Source organism: Mytilus trossulus, chromosome 4 (genome assembly GCF_036588685.1).
Source record: "Mytilus trossulus isolate FHL-02 chromosome 4, PNRI_Mtr1.1.1.hap1, whole genome shotgun sequence".
In the NCBI taxonomy this organism is placed as follows: domain Eukaryota; kingdom Metazoa; phylum Mollusca; class Bivalvia; order Mytilida; family Mytilidae; genus Mytilus; species Mytilus trossulus.
The window spans coordinates 93,035,219-93,059,368 of record NC_086376.1 but is presented as its reverse complement, the minus strand read 5'-3'; the positions used below and the strand labels follow the sequence as shown (position 1 = coordinate 93,059,368).

General features: G+C 30.6%; 1 protein-coding gene across 4 annotated transcripts; it reads left to right on the top strand.

Moving 5' to 3' along the window:
• Positions 1-32: 32 nt before the first annotated feature.
• On the top strand, positions 33-24,150 carry LOC134716335 (stAR-related lipid transfer protein 5-like). Of its 4 annotated transcripts, none has more exons than XM_063579263.1 (7): positions 33-242; positions 6,150-6,199; positions 9,681-9,813; positions 10,528-10,539; positions 15,930-16,044; positions 20,324-20,417; positions 20,997-24,150. In XM_063579263.1, the coding sequence occupies exons 1-7, from the start codon at positions 138-140 to the stop codon at positions 21,151-21,153; spliced, it is 666 nt and encodes a 221-aa protein (XP_063435333.1). In that variant the 5' UTR covers positions 33-137; the 3' UTR covers positions 21,154-24,150. The 4 variants fall into 4 exon arrangements, with proteins under 4 accessions (XP_063435333.1, XP_063435335.1, XP_063435334.1 ...); XM_063579264.1 differs by lacking the exon at positions 20,324-20,417 and adding an exon at positions 18,452-18,542 and having other exon boundaries at positions 36-242; XM_063579265.1 differs by lacking the exon at positions 10,528-10,539.

Sequence of the window (24,150 nt, the reverse complement as noted above, 5' to 3'; positions counted from 1 at the left end):
TTGATAAATTAGTTTCTCCTTAAAGTGGGTTATAAAGTCACATGACTTCATATTATTTATTTGACAGCACCGGTAACACGTGAAAAGGTGTTGAATGCTGAAGAAGTTATATCGACACTAGTCAAGGCTAACTGAAGATGACGACAGAGGACTATCGTGACAAGGCTTCAAAGGTTGCAGAAGAACTTCAAGAATATCTAAATAATACTGATAAATATAAATGGGAAGTCGCTAAAGAAACGGTATGAATTTATATTATTTTTATTTAGAATTTAGTATAGGAATAATTCTATTTTGTTATAACTGATGCACAATAGAGAAAAATGCATTTCTATCTCAATTTTCAAAGTATCACCCTTAATTTTAAAGGGTTATATCTTCTTAATATAGTTTGAAATATTTGTCACTGAACGTTAAGCATTTTAAGGAAACTGAAATAATTTATATAAAATACATTTATTCTTATATTGCTATGAAACAGCAACCCAACAACAACTTCATCTAAAGCTAACAAAGGTTTTCATCTGCAAATCCTGCTGTGTGTATACAGCATATTTAGGTACATTTTTGTAACTGTGCCTTTAAATATATCCTTCTGTATGACTTTTGCATTTAATTCTTCAATGAAAAAAAAATCAGTTCTAAAATTTATTTATCAAATTTTCAATCATATATTCTATATAACTATGTTTCTTAACAACATTCCTGGTTGGACTAAAATAATAAAATTGAGAATGGAAATGGAGAATGAATCAAAGAGAAAACAACCTGACCAAAGAGCAGATAAATGAATTTATAAAGCATTTGATGGCAGTCTCTAACAAAATTTTGTAAAATTTTAGTCAATGAAATTGAGCCCTTTTGTTTATTAATAATAAAAAAGTTTTATACTCCAGTACTTTCATGACTTTCTTTTCAATGAATTGGTACATTCTTTTCCTTAAATATTGGTTTTTTTTTTGTTTTTTGTTTTTTATCTTTTTAAAGTTTATATTAGTATTTATTTAAGTAAATATATTTTATTAGTTTTCTTTTTTTTTCTATGGTTTAAATATTGTGTCAACCACAAAAAAACACAAATTAACATTGTCCTAATCCAATATTTTTAATAGTCAAACCTATAAATATGATGTTTAAGATGTAAACCACAAAATGGTAATTTTTGAAATCTCAAGAAGAGATTTTATATGAATTTATTTATTTAACCAAATTCATATAAAATTAAGAGATATATGATATCTGTATTGACTGATTTGAACCTCATGCAAATAGTTTTGTCAAGCTGTTTTATAAAAACTTAAAAAGTATTATGTTTTTGGTATCAAAACAATCTCTAAATATCTCAAGGATTTCTTACAGAGATGCAATTCCTTCTGTTTAAATGAGTACTAGAGTACTATTGAAAGATTCCTACGTGCAACTCCTCAGTTTAGATTTAAAATAGGATGAAATTAAAGTGAAGTGGAAAATATTTCATACTTTTTTTTTATGATTGATCAAAATGCATGGGTTAACAATGATTTCTGAAAGTTATCATGATTTTCATTGTTCTATTTGCATAATCTGAAATTACAAAATAGTTAAGAATTAGCTCTACTTAAATGGATGGGATGTTTGCTTGACCAGCTGTTAGATTTTATCATTATGCTTTGTTTTTAAGAATCATGGGACTTGCTTGCATTAAACAATCAAACCTAAATGACCTGACATGAACTTAAATAAGGGGCCTGATTAGGGGGAGGGGGTGGTGGTCTCAGCACAATTCACGAGTTGATTTTTTTTTTCAATCAAGATTCACAGAAAATTAATTGCCATGATCACGGATCACGAAAAAATAAAATAAAAAATCTGTAGAAAAACGGATCACAATAGCGAAAATGCACTGATCACAAATAACGAAAATAACCCGTCAGTCCCCATTAAATAGAAATTTGTAATATTGCACCAAAGTTAACATTCCAAACATTACTCGGACCTAATGCAGTGTTTACCACAAAGGGAAGTGGATATACTGATTCATAAGTAGAGTAAGAGTGGATCCCTCCCACATCTTTCTATTAAATCCTTATGTGTTATGAGAAGAAGTTAAAGTGTTTCATTATATTGAGAATGTTGTATTTTACATGCATGATCTATTCTACATGACACATAAAAATGCATTAAATTTTGACATGAATGGGATATTACCTATTTAAATCCTATTCACCAGGTCTAGACTTATATTATTGTCAGTAAACATTGATATTTCAGGAAACATTTCCACTTTAATTATGATTTATTACAAATAAAAAATATTTGACATTTTAAAAAATAAACAAAAATGTTTTTCATTTGTTTAAACTCACTGTTTGTTGGTCATGTTCTCAATCAAATTGTTTTAAAATGTGAGTCTAAGTACAAAAAGAATGAAACAAACAACAAGGAGTGTATCAGGATGAAAAGTGAAGAGATCCTCTCCAGAACCGAAATTTCTTACTATAGTTTTTTTAACAATAAATCTTACCAAAAAAGTTGATCTTTAATTAGTGTTATTTAAATGTTCATGAATTTAAGAGGGTTTTTTTTTCTCACAAGATTTTTTGTGAAATGGTAGGCTGGCATACAATTCAATCCATTTTATTAAAAGTTATGTTTTTGTGTTTCCCCAAAATTCCAAGATCAATGTTATATTTTGAGTATGCGCCCCTTGAGGGTCCATGATTTTTAAATAAACCTTAATCTTGTCAATTTTGATATTTTTATTGTGATTTAACAATAATTTTATGACCTCAAGATCAGTGTTAGAAGTTTTTTAACCCTGTTATTAAAATGAGGATAAAGGTTTAAATGGTTTATCATATATATTTCTCTATCTTATAGTAGATCTAAAACATAAAAATACATAATTTGTAGAAAATTTAGATGACAGAAATTGTAGTTTTTTCAGAAACTTCATAAATCATTCATATTTCGTTCCGATCTGTAATAGATTATCCATGTTGAGGCTTTACAAGTATTTATTATCTATGAAGAGGTGATTAGTTGTATCAGAAATAAGATTGGCATTTTGATAAAGGTTTTACTTCATTTGAACTCAATGTACCTCCAAGTGATAATGTTATAGTTAATAAATCACACTGTTTTAGTTAACTAGTTGTTAGAAATATTCTTCAGTTTGATGGAAAGTTAAGATTTGAATGTAATAACTCTTGAGAGATAATTAAAGCATCAAATATCCATGTGAGACCATCATAGCCCCTGGTTAGTTCTTCACTTAAAACCTTCAAAGTGTTTAGAAGATGAGTGAGTATATTATACTCATAGGTTGTGCATCTTTCTATATTGTTTTTTTTTCGCTATGATTTCTACGAAAATGTCTATGAAATTCATTGGCAGTTCAACCCTTCCTTTCTACAAATTTAAAGAACACAAGATCAAAGAAATAAGAATGGAATCCTACCCTAGAACATACCTACCTCAGGATCTACCCTAGAACATACCTACCTCAGGATCTACCCTAGAACATACCTACCTCAGGATCTACCCTAGAACATACCTACCTCAGGATCTACCCTAGAACATACCTACCTCAGGATCTACCCTAGAACATACCTACCTCAGGATCTACCCTAGAACATACCTACCTCAGGATCTACCCTAGAACATACCTACCTCAGGATCTACCCTAGAACATACCTACCTCAGGATCTACCGAACATACCTACCTCAGGATCTACCCTAGAACATACCTACCTCAGGATCTACCCTAGAACATACCTACCTCAGGATCTACCCTAGAACATACCTACCTCAGGATCTACCCTAGAACATACCTACCTCAGGATCTACCCTAGAACATACCTACCTCAGGATCTACCCTAGAACATACCTACCTCAGGATCTACCCTAGAACATACCTACCTCAGGATCTTATGCAGTTATATGAATTTTTGCTCAGAATTAAGAAGATATGACACTGTAGTGTTTTACTCAAATACAAATATATCTTTCAATTGTATTTAAAAAAATATTTGAATAATGACCCATATTCCTAGATATAGTTTTTCATTCAGCAAATCTTCTAAAATTTGATAAAATATACAATTATTGTATTTTAAATTTTATGCATTTATAATTGTTACACAATGAACAAGAATATGAAGGACTTTGCCAAATTACAAATGAATAGTCTAATCATTGTTGGATTATATCAGAGGTTAACTGATAAAGTCTTTCTGGGTACAAATTATCCTAGTTCAATGTTACAGTGTACTAAGTAGGGGACCATTGACAAATGTCTATATATAGAAGTCTTTGTTGACATTTTTATACTGATATGATGAAGGAAACAATAAATTATATAAATGCCCACTTTGTGTGATTTATTGTACCATTGCAGTGTGTGGGGGATTTAGTTAACAGGAAAAATAGAACCTTCATCAGGTCATAACAATTGATTTCCTTATTCTATAAATCAGTACACAATTGTGGGGGAGTGCAATAGATCTGGCCAAGGGAGCCCATCACCAGGCAATCAAATCAAGTGGGGTTTATTTTGTAATTAATTAGAAAGCTATATATTTTTTTTTACAAAGTAAAATGTCTCTTTTCATATTGATTTAAATTAAATTATCGCTGTAATTAAAGATATTTATACTTTTGAATTAATGGTTTATAAGCAACTTTCGCTATCATAGACATTTTCATATGTTCAGGGATGATGCTGTAGACACATTTTCAATGGTGGAGATTAATTTAAGATAGATTAACAAGTAAAATTAAGTTAAAATGTTTAAGAAAAAATTAAAGATCTCATAGGTCTTTTGAATGTACAATGTATGTAGAATTTGTTTGTATCTTAACTTAAAATAAAAAACAATTTGGAATTAAATTGAAGTCTTTTAAAATGAAAGAAAATTCATCAATTTTAGCCGATTATTTGAGCCATCTATGAATTCAGACATTGAGGTGTAATCCTAGATTTATATAATCTGTATTTTATCAATTATAGCTGGTTTCCTGATCTGTTTACTGGCTTCAATGAGTACATTTAAATTTATCAAAGATTGCTTGCCAATGAAATTTCATACCTAGGTACTAGAACTATGTCAGAGAATTGTGATTTCCTAAAACTGATTGTTATTAGAGATCCTTTAAATGTCATTCATAAAATTTATGACTAGAACTCTAAAATTTGATAACAAGATCCTTGAGTTTGATATTCCGGTTCACCCAGTACAAGTAGTGCAAGCGGAAGGTAACATACTTTTGGTGCTTTTTGGGTGTTCAACTAACTAAATGTTGTTAATTTATAGTTGTCAAACATGATTGATAGTCTAGATTTTCTTGTTAGTTTAGTTGCTCAGTATTATTTAGATAATTTTTTTTTTGAAAATATAATTTAGGTTAGTGAAGGGAATGATAGTTTTTGCTGATATGGAAATAGAGGTGTATGATATTGAATCTACAACAAGACTGTACTGTAAATTCAGAAATTTTTGCAATGTTTTTATAGTTGCAAAAATTTCAACAGTATAGCTTTTGCACTAATAAAACTTTACTTCAAGAAAATCACAATACTTAATCTGAAATTTGTGTTTATTTTTGAAATAGGGCTATAATGAATGTGAACAAAAAATTTCAGAATTAACAGCAAGCATTGTAATCAGTAGCATCATCATCATTATCATCATTGTGGTCCACTTCAAGTTGTTGTTTTCATATATACAGTGAACACTTCAAGTAGAATTCTTCAATTTACATGGGCTGTTATCTTATAATTCCTAGTCCCCTCTTGTGGCTAAAAAGTTACCTAACAGACTACATTAAAAGTTAAACTTTACAATACAACTCATGTTACCATGTGTGCTTCCTGTCTTAAAATAATATTTTCTCTATTGTCTACATTCCATTTCTAGTTTGTTTTTACTGTCCATCTTGACATTCAATTTGTGTTCATCATAATTTAGGACAGGAATTTGTAAAAGTGATAATTCACTTGTTTTCTAATACTAATAAAACTGTCATATTTGTAATGCTATGTTGTGATATGGACTAGATGTATGAAGTTGGTCAACTGGCACAAGGGTCTAAAACCTATCATATAGAATTTCTAATAGGTTATTAAATGTTTCTACAGCTAGTGATATTTTGTTTTTTAATTTTTTCAGAAGGACTTCAAGATCTCATGTGTGAAATCAGAATATTTTAGTGGTCATTTGTAAGTATTTTAGACACAATCAATTTTGTTTAAGGTTAGACCTTCACTGTTATATTTATTCCTATTTTTTCTTGCTGTTATATATTTGTGGTAAGTGACTGCTCACAATAAATAAACTGTTTGATACAGCAGTGTGTTTGTCTTGCATTCGTGTTTGTCTTGCTTTCGTGTTTGTCTTGCTTTTGTGTTTGTCTTGCTTTTATGTTTGTCTTGCTTTTGTGTTTGTCTTGCTTTCATGTTTGTCTTGCTTTCGTGTTTGTCTTGCATTCATGTTTGACTTGCTTTCATGTTTGTCTTGCTTTTGTGTTTGTCTTGCTTTCATGTTTGTCTTGCTTTCGTGTTTGTCTTGCATTCATGTTTACTTGCTTTAGTGTTTGTCTTGCATTCATGTTTGACTTGCTTTCATGTTTGTCTTGCTTAAGTTTCATGTTTGTCTTTCTTTCGTGTTTGTCTTGCTTTCTTGTTTGTCTTGCTTTCTTGTTTGTCTTGTTTTCGTGTTTGTTTTGCTTTCGTGTTTGTCTTGCTTTCATTGTTTGTCTTGCTTTCATATTTGTCTTGCTTTCATATTTGTCTTGCTTTTGTGTTTGTCTTGCTTTCAGGTAGTGAAAAAAGCAAAACTTATTGACAAGATATACTGTTTTAAGTATCGAAAATTGTTTAAGTCTGTAATTTGGTAGGTCCAAGAGAAACTACTCATGGTTAGTTTTATGCAGTTGTATAAGCATTAGCTAATCATTTCCATGAAGATTTATTGTTCCTGCCCCCAATTTCATGGCGTTTTTACCTTAGAAGTTTTGAAGAGTTTACATGTTACAGTTTGTGTGATCAAGTCAGCTCAAATGGGATCCACTTTTTGAAAATTCAATGATATGTGGTATGCAGTTATTTTAATTTCATCACTTGCATTTTAACAATCCAATTACATACAGGCAAAACATGTATCTGTGTCAAAATACTAGAAAGCATCTGAAGCATACTAAATGTGGATTTAAAAAAAAAGGAAATTGGCTAAAAGGAAAAAAAGGAAAAAAGATGCAGTGTTGATATAATAGATAAACATAAATATTGAAGAGAAAAAGTAAGATTATAATTTTTATGAAAAATGATTTGTTGAAATACACTTGGTCCAAGCTAAACTGCTACATCCTTTCAAATCCATCTCATTTAGCTCCCAGTGTACTTTTATTATAAAGCCTAGATAAATAGAACATTTATAGGGAAATTTAAAATCCAAACATAAAGTGTACTTTAATATCAATGATAATATACAGTCAATAGACAAGCATTTATGTTATAATTAAAATGTACTTATAGTTGATTTTTATTTCTTACTGAATGAAAGAAGAATGTGTATGATTGAATGTTCTCACCACTTTTAGGTAAACATTATGCAAGTTAAGATATTCTTTTTATTATCCTTTTTTTTTCATTAAAGAGTTCCTGTTGCCTGGTTTTGATGCATGGAGATATGATGTAATTTGTATACATTTCAATACAGGTGACATTAGTGCACCAAACAAGAGTTTATTGTGGTTTGTCATCAAATGCACTTGTATATGATTTAGTATGTAAACATGAGGAAAAAAATTACAAAAATGTGATGCACAAATTTGATTGACAATGCTTCTGAGTCATTTTAATTATTTATTTATTGTAACATGTATAGGGCCATTTATGATCTAGAATGTGCATTAAAGAAAAGTTTATTATTTAAAAGACTTTCAAATTCATTTTAAACGCAATCATTTTTGCTGTACCATAATACTTTCATGTATACTATTACATCACCGAAAGAACCTATTGTTCAGTGACTTCATCTAAGCCGATTAACCAAGAGTCAACCAGTGTTACCAGTTCATAAAAGTTAACTGGAAATTCAGGCAAATTCATTTCTTTTTTACTTGCTCATTTTAGTTGTGTGCTTCAAAATTCCAACTTAATTTTAAAATACCCCTTTTATCTATGTTTGAAGGTGTAACCCTGATCACTGAAAGCACAGACAAAATTCTAGTTCAGAAAAAAAATATTAGTAATCCATTTAAGGAGAGAATGATAGCATTTTAATTGATTTTACATCTTGTAGTTTGCTAACATGCATTTATGAAAAACGTATGATCAAACTTAATGTCTGGATCAACCACAGGAGGTACTTAACTTCATGTGTAATACTTTTTTTTATCAAGACCCGCTTCCTGTTGAACTAAATTTTTAATGAATAATACAGGAATGACATTCCTATGAATGGAAAGTTAATGAGAGTGATGTAACTTTGCCAACCACAAGAATAAGGTCGTTTTAGCATATCATGCTGCAGTTATGGCCCTTGTGTGTTAATGATATTCCTAATGAATAATGCACATGTCAGACATACCTTAGTGATGTAATAACATATCGTTAGATAATTTTTTAAGCACGCAAAGTTGTTTTGTTGAGTTCATTCAATACAACTGTCAATTCTAACACACACACAAGTCACAAGACCTGAGATTTCACACATTTGTTTTTCAAAAGTTAAAAACCTTAAGCTTTTCCTGAAATGAAAAAAATAAATGAATTCAAAATATGAAACCAAGGAGGTTATATTAGATGTAATATAACCTTGATCAAACCAAGATCAACCAAGGATGTCAAATATACCTCAATTTTCTGTTTTTTGATAAAATAAAAGTTACACTTATTTTATTTCAAGAATAAGACAACATTACTTTTACTCTAATGAGACCTTTTAAATATCCTGTATTGGTACGGGATTATGTATTATTTCATTTTAACATGCTGATCTGTTCTTGTGTGAATATTTCTCTTTGACAAATTTACCTAATATATTGTTATGTATGTGAATTTTCTCAGTTTAACTTAAGAGTCAAAGTAGTATTGAGTGGACAATGACGTAAGTGTTATTTTATGTGAAAAAAACTTATTTAAAAGACTAAATTTTACATGTTATAATTAGACAAAAAGAAACAGAATATAGGCACTCTATTCTATACTAAAAGGTGTATAATGAAAGAAATTTCATTGTTACAGAGTGAATGTAATGATTTTGTTATTGACTACATTCTGTAATGTCCCAAGTCAGGAGCCTGTAATTCAGTGGTTGTCTTTTATTTGCTGTCAGTTTTTGTCTTGCTGCAACAAAATGTAAGGTGTACATCTAGCTTCCAAGGTAACATCTGACCTTGACCTCATTTCAAAGATTATTCCTAATGGCCTGTCATTTGATTTTAATGTTTTTTGGTTGATTGTACATGTATACCCTTAACCCGAATAATCCATTTGATATATTACACTCAATTTCGATCACAACAATAAATCTCGAAAGGCAGAGAGAATCAAAACAGGTAAGGGCTTGAATTATATGAGCAAATATACCCTACATCTTTTCAATCAATTTTTGTTATATTTTTGTTTTAGACATAATACATGTAATAATACCACACACAAAAAAATCATCAAAAATATATAAATTGATATTTTACAGATATAAAGGAGAGGCAGAGTATAACGTGCCACCAAAAACAGTATTTGAATATGTAGAACCTCTACCAGAAGGTCCAAGAATGAAATGGGACAAAAATATGAAAAAGATAGAAGTCTTAAAATGGTTAGACAAGGTAATTATTTTATATATCCAGATTTTATATGTAATTTATTATTAGAGTTACAGAGCATGTATATCATGATGGATCATAATTGATGGAAAACATTACAAACCAGTTAAAATTCTAAAAAAAAAATACCTAATTGGCATGTATATACCATAGTTGCAGTAAAATGTCAATAGTTGCATGTAAGTCTTGTGTTGGGATTTATTATTACATTTCCCAGGCTAAATGTCAGAATCCAGTTTTTGCCTATTTTATTTCCCCCACAGACAGTAGAAAATCATTAAAATCTTCTATTTTTGTTATAAATGACAGAATTGTCCATAAAATTTCCTGAAATTGATTACAATATAATTGGCTGCTGAGTAAGCAATAAAAAAGATCTAGCCTGAAAAATAACACAATATTGTAGGAGTAAGGGTTTCATTTGAATGAATAGATATAATTTTGTTTTGGGTTGAAATAGCAAGAGTAAATAAATACAATATATCACATCAAATAATTACAGTCAGTTAAAATATGCCTCCTGGTAATCTTCAGGCAAAGATTTAACAAAGTCCTTGAACCCTACCATTGGGTAATGTTAATTATGTAACAGTAATGTTAAGGGGAGATAAGTCTAACATGTTAGCGTAGATCTGTTTATGTTTGCTGAAAGACCTTTTATAAAGTGTGCTTCCTTTTGCCAGTCTTTTATTTTTATTAGCTTCATTTATTATATAGGATGGAGATACGGTAAGTTTTCCCCTACTGCACGTATATATACATATAAATGATCAACATATAATCTTCCTCTATTCTTCTGGCCTATAAGTAAAAAAAACAATTAAATTAATATCAAGTACTGGACTTGGCTTTTTTCACCAATGTTGAGGGTATTTAAGTTATAAAGCCTATTTAAAGTCTAAATCTGAATTGCTTCCCCATAGTCACAGTTAAAAAGCTGTACTGTCATTGAGTGAGGTGACTAGAGATTTTCTTAATTGATGGCTGTAGTTCACTAGATTACAAAACGGTACACTGTCATTGCTGAAGATGATTGTAGTTCAGAGATTACAAAAGTGTACACTGTCATTGCTGAAGAGGATTGTAGTTCAGAGATTACAAAACTGTACACTGTCATTGCTGAAGATGATTGTAGTTCAGAGATTACAAAAGTGTACACTGTCATTGCTGAAGAGGATTGTAGTTCAGAGATTACAAAACTGTACACTGTCATTGCTGAAGATGATTGTAGTTCAGAGATTACAAAACTGTACTTTGTCATTGCTGAAGATGATTGTAGTTCAGAGATTACAAAACTGTACACTTTCATTGCTGAAGATGATTGTAGTTCAGAGATTACAAAACTGTACTTTGTCATTGCTGAAGATGATTGTAGTTCAGAGATTACAAAACTGTACACTGTCATTGCTGAAGATGATTGTAGTTCAGAGATTACAAAAGTGTACACTGTCATTGCTGAAGAGGATTGTAGTTTAGAGATTACAAAAGTGTACACTGTCATTGCTGAAGAGGATTGTAGTTCAGAGATTACAAAAGTGTACACTGTCATTGCTGAAGAGGATTGTAGTTCAGAGATTACAAAAGTGTACACTGTCATTGCTGAAGAGGATTGTAGTTCAGAGATTACAAAAGTGTACACTGTCATTGCTGAAGATGATTGTAGGTCAGAAATTACAAAAGTGTACACTGTCTTTGCTGAAGATGATTGTAGTTCAGAGATTACAAAAGTGTACACTGTCATTGCTGAAGATGTCGTTGTTTTGGATATTACAAATATTTCCTGTATATATTTTAGGATGTTGTAAATTTGTAAAAGTTTTAATATATGTCAATCAGTACATTAATTTTAACTGTTATAAGGGAGATGGTTTTTTCCTATGAACTTTGAATCCTGATGATTTTTCTCATTACCTGTCTCAGGACACCTGGTTAACATTAGGCAGAAACAGACTTTAAACTGTTAAGTGCAATCTAAACTGGCAATTTGAAGATTAAAGAAATATTTATGGAACTTTTATGACTTAAAAAGATGTTTGATCTAATAAATATGTGGTAAATTAGATGTTAGGTAATACTAGGTACTTTCTACTGGTAATTATCTCATAGAATGTTTCTTGTAATTATATAATACAAAGGGGATTACCGGGGTTATTTTTATGCTTAGTTTTCCTATTGCTCTAATCCCTTTAATTTTGTCTTTGATGAAATTATCCCTTAGGGTTAGATAGAAGCACCCCATGAAAGTCATCCGGAGTTGAGAAAAAACTCATATAAACATTCTTCTTACCTAAAGATTTTATGAATTAAATGATTTTTTAAAGTATTGCTTTGTTACCCCCCTCTTTTTTGGACAATCAATGCACTTGAATTGGAACATGTTGTTGGAACCCCCCTTTGTCCTGGGTTAGGACCCCCCCCCCCCCCCTTTTCAAAATTGGCTGGATTGGCCCCTGTTGTGGCAAGTGTCAGTTCAACTCCTATCTATGGATTAGGATTGACAGTTTTCCTGCCAAAGCTTAGTGGTTTTCTCTATGACCTTCTGTTTTCTGACCACCAACAAAATAATTGTTTGCAACAAATTTACCAATAATGCTGAAAGAAGTGTTTAACACAGTCATTGGGACATTAAGTGTTGTTAAACACCAATAATCAATCAATCAGTGATTTGTTGCTGTTTAAATCCACCCAATCTAAATAGTAAAAAAGTAACTCAGGAAAGGCACATGTTATTTCGAATGAGAAACAATGGTGTCTCAGATTTTGCATCAAGTTGTCACTATCAGTAATGGAATATTTATTGTACCAATGAATATTTTCTCTATGTTCATTGCTTGTGAACTAAGTATTTTTTGTTATCTAGTCCTGATTTCGTTTGAAACATTTAAGATAAAATTCCTATTGAGCAAGATATACCATCTAATATGCTTTCATCAGCAAAAATAAGAGTATTTGTGCACTGACATCTTAAAAAGACATCATACTATATCTGTTGTTCTGTAATCTGCTCTCCAACATGTCGAGCTGTCGAAACTGTCAATTTCTGATGAGTTTGATTGATTGCTTCACTTGTTGTACAGATAACTGATTAATAATCAAGATATTAAAAATTGAACTGTACAAACCAAGCTTTAAATTGAGCTTTGATACATCTTAATGTTATGGTATTGAACTACTAATTAGTGCTCGGTCAGAGAGAATGTGCAAGAAAGTAGTATCATTTTTTTAACAAAATAATTCTACCCATTGCTGAAACTTTGGCAAATAAAGTAAAATATTTGGGTAATTTGGGTATCAGATGGAAGGAAAGAGACTTAGGATTGCTGTAGAACCCCCTTTTTTTCTGTTTTTTTTCTGTTTTTTTTCTTTTTTTTTCTTTTTGTTGAAAAAGTAAAAAGAATGATTTGAAATTAAAAAAGGAGAGCTTAGACCTGAAGTACCTGTTTTTGCTGTACCAAACTTTGAGGAACCTGAGTGTGCTATAATATGCCATTGATTTTTTCAGCACATATAGTCATAATCAGGACTGGACAAAGGTATAGTTTTGACATGGAATGACTGACACTTTATTTGAACCTGAGACAAAATAGCTTTGAATGCTTGAAATTGTTGAATTTAACTTTAAAAGCTATGGGGCTATGGATTAATGGTTTTATTCCTTATATCATTGTATTGCATAGTCTGAAATTGAAATGAAGAAAGCTGGGCCTTTTATAGCTTACTTTATGGTAAGGGTTTTGCTCATTGTTAAAGGGTGTCAGGTGACCTGCTGTTGTTTATCCTTATCATTTGGTATCTTGTGCATCTAAGCAACTTTAGTTTCAATCTTTCATCATCTCATGATTTTGATAAAGCTTTAATAAGAAGCTAAAAAAATGATTTTGTTGTCTGTATGATCTTTCTTTTTAATATCAGTTTTATGCTTTTAAAAAAACTCCCCATTTTAAATATTTTCATTTTGATAGATCCTGCCTTAAGTGCATTATTTGATCATTAGCTATGGGAGGTAGAAATAATGTATATATAATGTCTAGGAAGAAGGTAGGGGCACTTACAATTATTGAGAGAGATTTTTTTATGTATAATATCAATCTAATTACACAAGCATGTAGGTATTTCATCTAGGCTGTAAATTGATTAAAATCAACCAAAAAACCACAAGGGGTCAGCTTTTATTGGCATTCTCTCACATTCATCACAGTTAAATAGAGGTTGCTTCTTGTTTTTAATCAAAATATTTATGTATTCAGTGTTTTTAGACATAAAAAATGCAAAGGTTTATATTGCAATTTAGTCTGGTAATCTACCCTGAGTAACCTTTAAACATCTTTACATATATTGTTTATATTCATAAGTATTTCACAAAAATTCTTCAAAATAACCTGGAGCTCTCTGCCTGTCATGCCAGTCTTCTTCAGCATATTAATTTATAGGCATGTACTAAAAGGTTGAATAGAGTGGTGAAGTGCAATCATAGAGTAAAACCATGGAGTTAGGAAAGTTAAAATTGTAGAAAGAATCTGAATGTTTGGTTTCAATGACATCCAGCTGTGTAAAAAACTTTGTATAAAAGTGACACTTAACATTTCACACTTCCCAGCATCAATCTGAATTATAGCAAAAAATCTTATTTGGAAGACTTTGTATACATACTTTTTACTATTAGTATTTTATCATAATTATATTACAAAAGAATGATCTAATGATGCTATGTATTACGAGACTTGCAATTGCTTAACATCTTTCCAATTTTGTTATTATAAAACACCAATGCAACCACACACTCCACCACTATAGTCTTCTCCATTCTACTTCATTTCACTCCACCACTCCATTCCACTTGACAACTCCACTCCACTCCAATCCAATCCACTCAATATTTAAGTACATGCCTTGCACTGTTCTTTTCCATATGCATCCATCATATTTTGTTTGTCTTACCTTTAACAAGTTCCTGTAGGCAAAAGTCAAAATTAATGAGATGTAAGTATTTTATAAACAGTGTAAACCAATTGCAAATGTAATTACATATGCATGAACATAATATTTTCACCTGTTTTGTGCGAACAGTAAATTGACTGCAGATAGAAAATTTTCAATCAGCTGGTAAATATTTTTTTTTGTCTCAAACTTTTCAGAGACCCTCACCTGCATATGATAAACTCACTACAGATTATTTAACTTTCATCTTTGTTTTTATCTGGGATGATTTATTTTAAAAGTAGTTTACTTCCTTTATTCAATATATATGTACTACAACAGATTGACAAATTGTTTTGAGCAAATAAACTCAGTGTATTAAAGAGGTATGACAAAACTCAGTGTATTAAAGAGGTATGAAATATCTGGTGCTATAAGAGAGATGTTCCTGTTTTTAATTACAAATTGTTTGCCAATTCATTCATATTGCTAGTCATCATTGTATAAGATAAAAGTATGAATAAAAGGAAATGTAGGTTGTATGTTAAAGAGACAGTTACCCAATGACAAAATGAATCAAAATATATCCAGGACATTGTACAGTGTGTAGCAATAGACAGGTGTAATATATATACACTGTGTCAGATCTTAAACATCCTAGATCTGACAAATAGGTAGCTTGAAGTGCTTACCCAGCTCATATGGAATGGTGGCTTCCTATAAATCTTTAGGGAATGACCATTTAACTTCAAAAAGGGGGGATTCTGGTCAAGCAGATGACAAAAAAATATCTTCTCAATCCAGATAGTGTTTTATTTAAAAATAAAAAAATTGATTAAAAACATCTAAAAAAACTAAATTTAATTGTTCTGACTCTGAAAAAATACATAGCCCCCCCACTTGAAGTTAAATGGTTGCTCCCTTAAGTATTTTTGTATTGCTGCTACTTCTCACCAAAAATAGAAGAAGACAAAGTTTGAAAGCGCATGATTCTGAAAATGAAAAGTCTCAGTTTCAATATTTAGCAGGTTTAGCCTGGAAGCTCTGTGTTGAAGACCTTACTTTGACCTATAATGGTTTACTTTTACAAATTGTGACTTGGATGAAAAGGTTGTCTCATTGGCACTCATAACACATCTTCTGATATCTAATTGATATTATAGATTATTTAAAACTTAAAATATATTTTATTTTATTTGTAGGATTTAAGATTAAATAGAGCTTGTACATCCAGTGCCTGTATGGGACTAATCTCACCAAGAGACTTTGTTGATCTCATTGTCACTAAAGAAACAGATACATATTTATCCACAAATGGTATGTATGCAGGCATAATGCAGGGGTTGATAGAGGTGGGCTCATTGGGGTCTAAGTGTGACATGGGGTTGGCTGATTTTTTAAGCGTGATACATGAAAGTCAAATAATTAAGCTTGAAAACAGGAAATGAAGTCGACAGGACACTGGAAATTACTTTATGCAACCATAACCAGAATACAGGATTCTGGCAAAACAATAAGTGGGAAATGGGATCAGACACCCTAATGAGATCCCCATAGAGGAGTTTTGAAAGGGAAAGGTAATTTATAATTAATTACCCACCTGTAGTACATTGTTGGACTATGTAATGCATAAAAATTTATGAAATAGTGAGAAACAATTTTTTAGCTATCAAAGAGTTGTATTCCTAGTCGCCCTCTACAACACTCTGGATCTGCCACTGGTATATACTTTACAGGAATGTTAACTTAATTTTGTCTAGTGAAATTCAGATAGCTTGAAAATTTTTAGGGATTCTACCATGTCAATTGATTTCATTGAGAACATATGTAGAAAATACTATTCACTAATATCTTTTACATAACTACTGGATTCTTTAGATTTCTAACATTACCCTTACATTAGATGTTACATAACTCTCAACATGCACAAATTATCCTTGGTAAAAAAACACCTTCTACTTTCATCTCAACTTTGAAGCTGCCTTTACAGATGATAACACATAAGATATATAGCCTTCTGCTCTTGAATTTTGAATATTTTCTTTCTGTTTAGTGTTTAGAATGTATTGGTCTCTTAACCCCAGAGATCTGGAGTACTATTTACTGAAGTGTTATCTCCTTTCTGTTTAGTGTTAAAAATATATTGGTCTCTAAACCTCAGAGATCTGGAGTACTATTTACTGAAGTGTAACCCCAGAGATCTGGAGTACTATTTACTGAAGTGTATATCTCCTAATGTGTATTGAAAAGTTATAAATGTCAGAAGGCAGTAGTTTATCTGAATACTTATATTCCTGGAAGCATTATATTATTGCACTGACATGGTGGTACTACATAATGTTCTCAAATTCAGCACATTAAGGGCTAATTTGGCTAATAATTTCACTGAAATTTGTTCTTTTGATCTTTTAAAAAAAATTGAACTCCCTTTTTAAGCCTACAGGTATGAAAAGAGATATTAGAAAACTGAAGACCGACATTTTGGTAGCCATCAGGGGCGGATTTATGCGGGGGCGTGGCGGGCGGGCGCCCCCCTAAAATTTGCAAAGCATGGGTTGACTTCAACATATTTAAGAATCAGAAAAGACCATTCAATCTTTTTAACATTCAAAGTATCATGAGTATATAAAACAGTCAGTTTAACAGAATCAACGTGATTACTAATCAACTGACTGTCTACGCTTTATTAAAGTTCTATAAATAATTTCAAAGAAAGGTGTCAAAGGCGGAGCTGCGTTTGATGACAAATATAATTGGTTTTAAGCAGTTACAGTAAAAACAAATGTTACATTGTATTTGCGGTTTTTATAATCAATTTGTTCTTTTAATCGAAGTTGCAAAACATCCCTTACACACTTTCACAATTTCATCATGACACGGTCAAGAAAACAGTCGGCAGGTGAGATTCTTTTATACTATCTCAGTATCTGTAATGAAAGATAGAAAAACTGTTTCAAGCGAAAGGTTAGTGTATTAATTTGTATCTCTCTGTCTATGTTTATTTCTCACTTGCAACCTAAATGTTTAGCCGAATTATGTACCGTATTACTGTATGCTTGAGATCCCAAGAAAATAAATATAACTGCGTAAATACATCTAAATCTGATGTTAGTTGTTTGTGGCACAACCTCTGATAGTCAAAAAAGTAAAAAACAAATAGTTACCGAAAGGACAATTAAAAATTGCTGGTAAAAGTAGAAATTTTCGTTTAAAAAAATATTTTGGTCAGGTGAGCAATGGTGATCTGTCTCATCTCACTTTACGTCCGTCTGTCCGCCGGGCTATCTGTAGAATGTTGTCATGTGTGGACTAAGGAGGTTTCAGCTTGAAACTTTAATTTTTTCACTAATTTTACCACATTATAGTTCGAGATATCTACATTTCACCCCTTTAGAAGAATATTTCAATAATTTTACCTAAAACAACCTCCAAATTTTTTTTGCCTCGCTCCGCTCGGCAATTTATAAAACTTTGCACCCCCCCTTACTTGAAATCCTGGATTCGCCCCTGGCCATGACACCAAAGCAGATCTATATATGATATCAATGAAATAAAAATAACAGATTTTTGCTCAAACCTACCAATTATTTTGACACAATTTCCAATGTTTAGGGGAAGTAAGATGGCTTATCACACTCCCTCAGTCATACAATAACAGTAACTATTAAGCAGTTCTGACAGAGAGCAGAATGTAAATATTTAAGTATTTATCTTATTTCAACAGCTACGAGTGTAGAACATACCAATGGTCAAGAGAATGGCCATGTCCGAGGCTGGAATTGGCCATGTGGTATGATAGTCCACAAAGTTCCAGAGTAAGTTCTAATTCCCTGCATGCCTGTGCAAGAACAATATTATCTTCTGTTTGCCTTCAGTCTTAGTATAAACAGAGCATGATATTAATATTTCTGTTGCTTCTATCTGGTTCCCAGTTCAAGATATTTTAGGACAAGTTAACAGTCTAAGTTGTATTGTTGTTAGGGATACCCAGTATATATTAAATGAGTGTTAAAGCAATAATTTTGTGATACAGTAGTGGTATCCTGTGGGAATATAGATTTTTGCTAGTTTCCACTTCATTGTGATTATTTCGAGTCAGCAGCATTTACAATTGTAAGATATCATGATCATTATTTTATATGGCATTAATAAAGTTTGACAGTATTTTTATATTACTTGGTTGAGTATTTATGGTATTTTATAAACCTTCACTACTCCTAAAAATGTATTGTTACTCAGTTTCTGTATAATCATAATAATATTTTAATGATCTAACCCATTGAAATCATTTGAAAATTAGATATAAAAATGTGTCTCAATCTCAGAGTTTTAACTACTGTAAATTCAGAAAATATTGCAATGTTTTTACTACTGTGGAATATGCGACAGGGTTATAATTTTAACTCGCATTTTGAATATTTTTTATATGAATTAAGGTGGTACCTAACACTACAGGGAGATAACTCTGTAAAGTCAGCTAAACATTTTAATTAATTACGTTGTGTCGTAAAGGGAATATTAAGCTTCTCAGTGATCAAAATTGGTGTTTGTCAAACTGCTATATAACCAGTGTACTGTTTCTGATAAAATGGTTGATTCAAATTTTTCAAGATTTTTATATTTTTGTTTTAAAAGGGGTCAAAGTAAATACTTTGTCAAAATTTTATGAAAATTAAACGAGCCAAATTGATTTTAGTGAAAGTGTTGGGTACCACCTTAAACAGGATTTTTCTCAATATCGCAATTATTAAAATAGCATTTAGTCTAAAATGACAAAATTGCAATAATAAATGCATGCAATAATTTCTGAATTTACAGTATAATGTTTGCATGAAAAAATTGTCTGAGCAGTGCATGCATACTTTAGTTGTATATAATTTCTTGACTTTCTGTGATGGACAGAATCTCCCTTGCACAGGCATCAGATAGTAATGATATAGCTGTCCACGGCTGATTAGCACTTTCAGCTGTTCTTCCTACAACACAATAATCCTTATGAGATCTTTGAGATTCCAATGTTATAAATGATTGGGTATCATTGGACTGAAAGTGCTATGTTTGTAGATAGACGCCAGTTCTAATTAAATGTTAACAATCAGCTTTGTATTTCCTAATTGTTATTTTATGCACGAGTTGCTTAGCAACACTAAACAAATATAGTCAGTCAGATTTTGTCAGTTTAAACATTGGGTGTAAATCTGGTCATCTATTAATGAAGAGTTAATGATTTTTATCCAATAGTGATTACTTCTGATTAATTTTTCTGTATACCGGTACGTTGTTCATTGTAATTTTTATGAAATGTTCACTTTCTTTCAAATAAAATAGTGAATTTTAAATATAAATGTTCAAAGAAGTACACCTTTTCTAAACGCTTTTATGCAGACTTTGGCAATACCATGAATTCAAATTTCCACAGAAATACAATCAAAGAAAATTGGTACTAAATAAGAATATTAAGATTGAACAGTAATTTTTTTACCAAAATATGCTGACCAGCAAATATTATAACCATGACTAAACTAACAAAATCTGATTTGCTAGTAATCTTGTCATGACCTTTGCTTCTGTGTATCATTGCTTATATATATTGTAGCTATAAGTTGTGAATGTGACGAGTTTCCCGAGGTGAAGAAATTTGTAAGAGGTTGGAATTATGCCTGCGGTGTAGTAGTATTAAAATATTCCCAGTAAGTTTACCTTATAGAGTCTACAGTAAGTCTGCATGGATTGATGTTGTATATGCCTTTGTCTGCAGAGGATTAACAAGCATTTTATATTTTTAGCTCACCTGGCACACAGGACCAAGTGAGCTTTCTCATCACTTGAAGTTCAATGTCCTTCATTGCCCATTTTCAAAAATATTCACTGAAACTACTGGTCCAAAATTTTAACAAACTTGGCCACAATCATCATTGATGTATCCAGTTTAAAACATTTTATTAGATGAATCTGCTTGCAAACCAAGATGGCCAACATGGCTAAAAATAAAACATAAGGTAAAATACAAGTTTTGTCTAAAACAGCATATAACAGAGTAAATCTGACCAGATAAAAGTTATTGCTGTGATATTTTTATGTGAAAACTGTGGCAGTTTTAAGTTTGCAATGTTAAAAACCTGCATTCATAAATTCAGTAGTGATTTTCCTAACAATTTATTTTAAATCTCATTAATTAGGTCTAGCTTATTCACCAGTGATAAACAATTCGCAATTATTAAATGTACACATGAATTTCTGCATCTACAGTATGACATCTTTTTTTGTAGTAATCCAAACAAATGTAAACTAGTCAGTCTGATACAGCCAGACATTAAAGGAATGGTCCCCAAGAACCTGACCGATGCTGCTATACCAGGATCAATGGCCGAGTTCTTCGCTAATCTCGGTAACGCACTTAAGGAAGATGGAAAAGTTGTATCATAGAAAGACATTACAGAGTCAGACAAACATATCGCTTATTAGTTGATTTTGTTTTAAAAGCAGAAGAAAGTCGTTATTTATTAATTTGAATGCGATCAAATTGTTTGTTATTGGCAAACTACTTAAAGAAGAATGTCAGAATCAAATATTTTATTATTCATTTAATATATATATATGTAAAAAGTTACAGATTTGTGTTAAGAATGGTTTCTAAAATCAATTTTAATTTTAAGTTCATATAATTATGACATCCATAGAATATAAGATTTAAATGTATAATTATTAGTGAATGTGTATATTGTGTACCCCAAAAAATACAATTGATATATTTTGTGATGTTTACAAGATATTATGTTTAAATGATATTAGTTAGAGTACAATTGATTTACTGTAATTTCACAAATTTTTGCGAAGTTTTTTTATTAATGCAAATACAATATAATGCGACTTGGTTATTGTTGCAGTAATAAGAATTTGCCTTCTGATACCCATTACACATAACTCTTTGCAGATTTATCGTAATAATAAACGCACACATTAATTTCTAAATTATAGTAATTATTTGGGGTTTCCAATTACTTAATCCATTATTAAATTACAGCAGAACCAACATCAATTTGACTACCTAATTTTGCAGTACATTATGCAATAGTAATATCTATGTTAAATAATTTAAACTGTTCATATTTAGGCCTTTTTTAATTGAATTCAGAATTATTTCTGATTTGTTGATGATATTGATAACTAGGGATATCTTATTAATCTCTTAATACATTTTGTATTTAAAACTTGAAATTCTTAATGGCTTTTTAACTCAAGCAGAGTCCAATTAGTATCAAATACTCTTCTCAGTACAAGCCATCTATTAATATTTCAGTACAGATGAACGACTGCATGTTTTGTATAATGGGAAACAGTTTTAATTTTTCTGTTTTTCAAGCTAACTTAAGTTATTTGATCTTTTACAAAACAATATAACAGTATGACATTTAGTAAATGAGTATTCCGGTAGAAACTGATTCTGAAACCTGAATATTTTATGTTCTAGATCAATACTTTTCTTTCTTTTTTGTGACATTACATTTTTTGTGAGTAGGTGTACCCTCGAGTTAAATCATTATAGTTGGTATTTTAGGAAAATGACACAGTAATCAACTTCTCAAATTAAGCAGACTTTCATGCTGTAGAAACTGATAGCCTGAAACAGTTTTGGTAACATAAAAGGAGCATTGATTTGTGTAATAGCATCCAAGACAATTTTTGATATAATGATATAATGGAAATGTAAACCCACTTATACATTTCCAAATTTAATCTTTTCCTTTATAAGCTATTATTGGAACCATCATTTTGTAATATTTTGTAATATGATGAAAACAATGTCTGGAAGTGTCTAGTTATATCAAGTTGTTATGAAGCATATAAAAATAATAAATGTGCATTGAGATATTTACAGTGAGAGATTTGTTTCCCTTTAATGTTTTTTTCTTTTTTCTTTAATGATTAATCAAACTATCTCTAATAAGCTTTAGAACCTTTTGATTATAACTTATGTACTGTTTTTGATTACATTTCTGGCAACATATTGAATCAAAACATAGGCTTCTGGCATAGAACTTTAATTAAAACTCCTCAGTTAATCCCAACACCTACATGTTTAATTAAGCAGATGTGGAAATATTAGACTTGTTTTATGGTATTCCTTATTCTTAATTCTGCTGAAATGATTAATTTTAATAAGTTAGTGACGTCAGTTTTTTTTAACAAGATCTGATGGTGTTATTTGAGTGAATTATATAAAATTAACAACACTCCTCTAAAATATTGTTTTACTCAGTCATGTTTAACTTGTTATATTTAAAGTTCGTTCTAATGAGTGTGCAAGCATATTTTGTAAAGTAGAGTCGTTGTTACAGAAAGAAATTGAAATTATGCAATATTTACCAAATACATTGTATATCAAGAGAGGAAGAACAAAAAGGCATATCATGACCCTGTCCGTAATGTTAAAGATAATTCTTATAGTCCCCGATTATAATTTTATCAAGAGTATTAGATTTGCATATTCAATAATCGTATCTGTATACATTGTATGACGCCATTGTAGGTTAATTCATCTAGTCACATACACTTTCAGACTGTTACCTATTTCTATAAAGAATTTTCTATAACAATTCAAAATTTGTATGGTCAAATGTTTTACTTTTAAGTCTTTGTAAGAATCAGGCAATTTAGGTAAAAATCAAAACATGATCAGAAAAAACCCACCGAGCTAATCATTCTATTTAATACTAACTATAATCCTGAGTTAAAATTATTAGTCTTTCGTTTGTGTGTGTCTGGTAATATCAAATAACTCAGTTAGAATATTGGTTAGAATGATAGCAAATCACAGAGTTATCTCCCCTTATTTGTTAATTTCTAGTGCATTTCAACCAAATTGTATCTTCTATTACCAGAACAGAAAACAGAAATTAATGTTATTTTTGTGCATAACTACATATTATGAACTGAAATCAATGTCAAATTGGGTGGGGTTTTTTTGTCATGTTTTCATCACTGCCTGATTCTTAGGCAGACTGGCACTTAAAGCATCTATGACGAATGTTTTACTTTATCACAACAAGCAAAAAATGTCAGTTTTACATAATAAGTGAAGATACAAAAAGTGTTATTATTTTTGATGATTATTTACCAAACATAAATTATTAAAAGTTATTGTAAAGCACAGACACCATTTAAATATATGCTTTTCATTTGCAAGACATACAAACACTGTAAAACAAAAAATCAAAATTTTACACCAACATTGAACATTTATTAGAAAAAACATTAAGGTTGTTGACATATACATTTAAAGAATAGACCAAGAACAAAAATATTGCCAGTATGGGCAATTTAGAATTTTATCATGAATAGTTACATATATTTTTGTGATATTTTTTTTTTTGTGACAATGATTATGTGATCAGTATATTAAATTCTATGTGTATAAGCTTA

Excerpts from the sequence above, each read along its gene's own strand:
- LOC134716335 (XM_063579263.1), top strand. The coding sequence starts at position 138 with ATGACGACAGAGGACTATCGTGACAAGGCTTCAAAGGTTGCAGAAGAA. Across the intron at positions 6,200-9,680 it reads GAATATTTTAGTGGTCATTT|ATATAAAGGAGAGGCAGAGT; the intron begins GTAAGTATTTTA and ends GATATTTTACAG. Across the intron at positions 16,045-20,323 it reads TACATATTTATCCACAAATG|CTATAAGTTGTGAATGTGAC; the intron begins GTATGTATGCAG and ends TATATATTGTAG.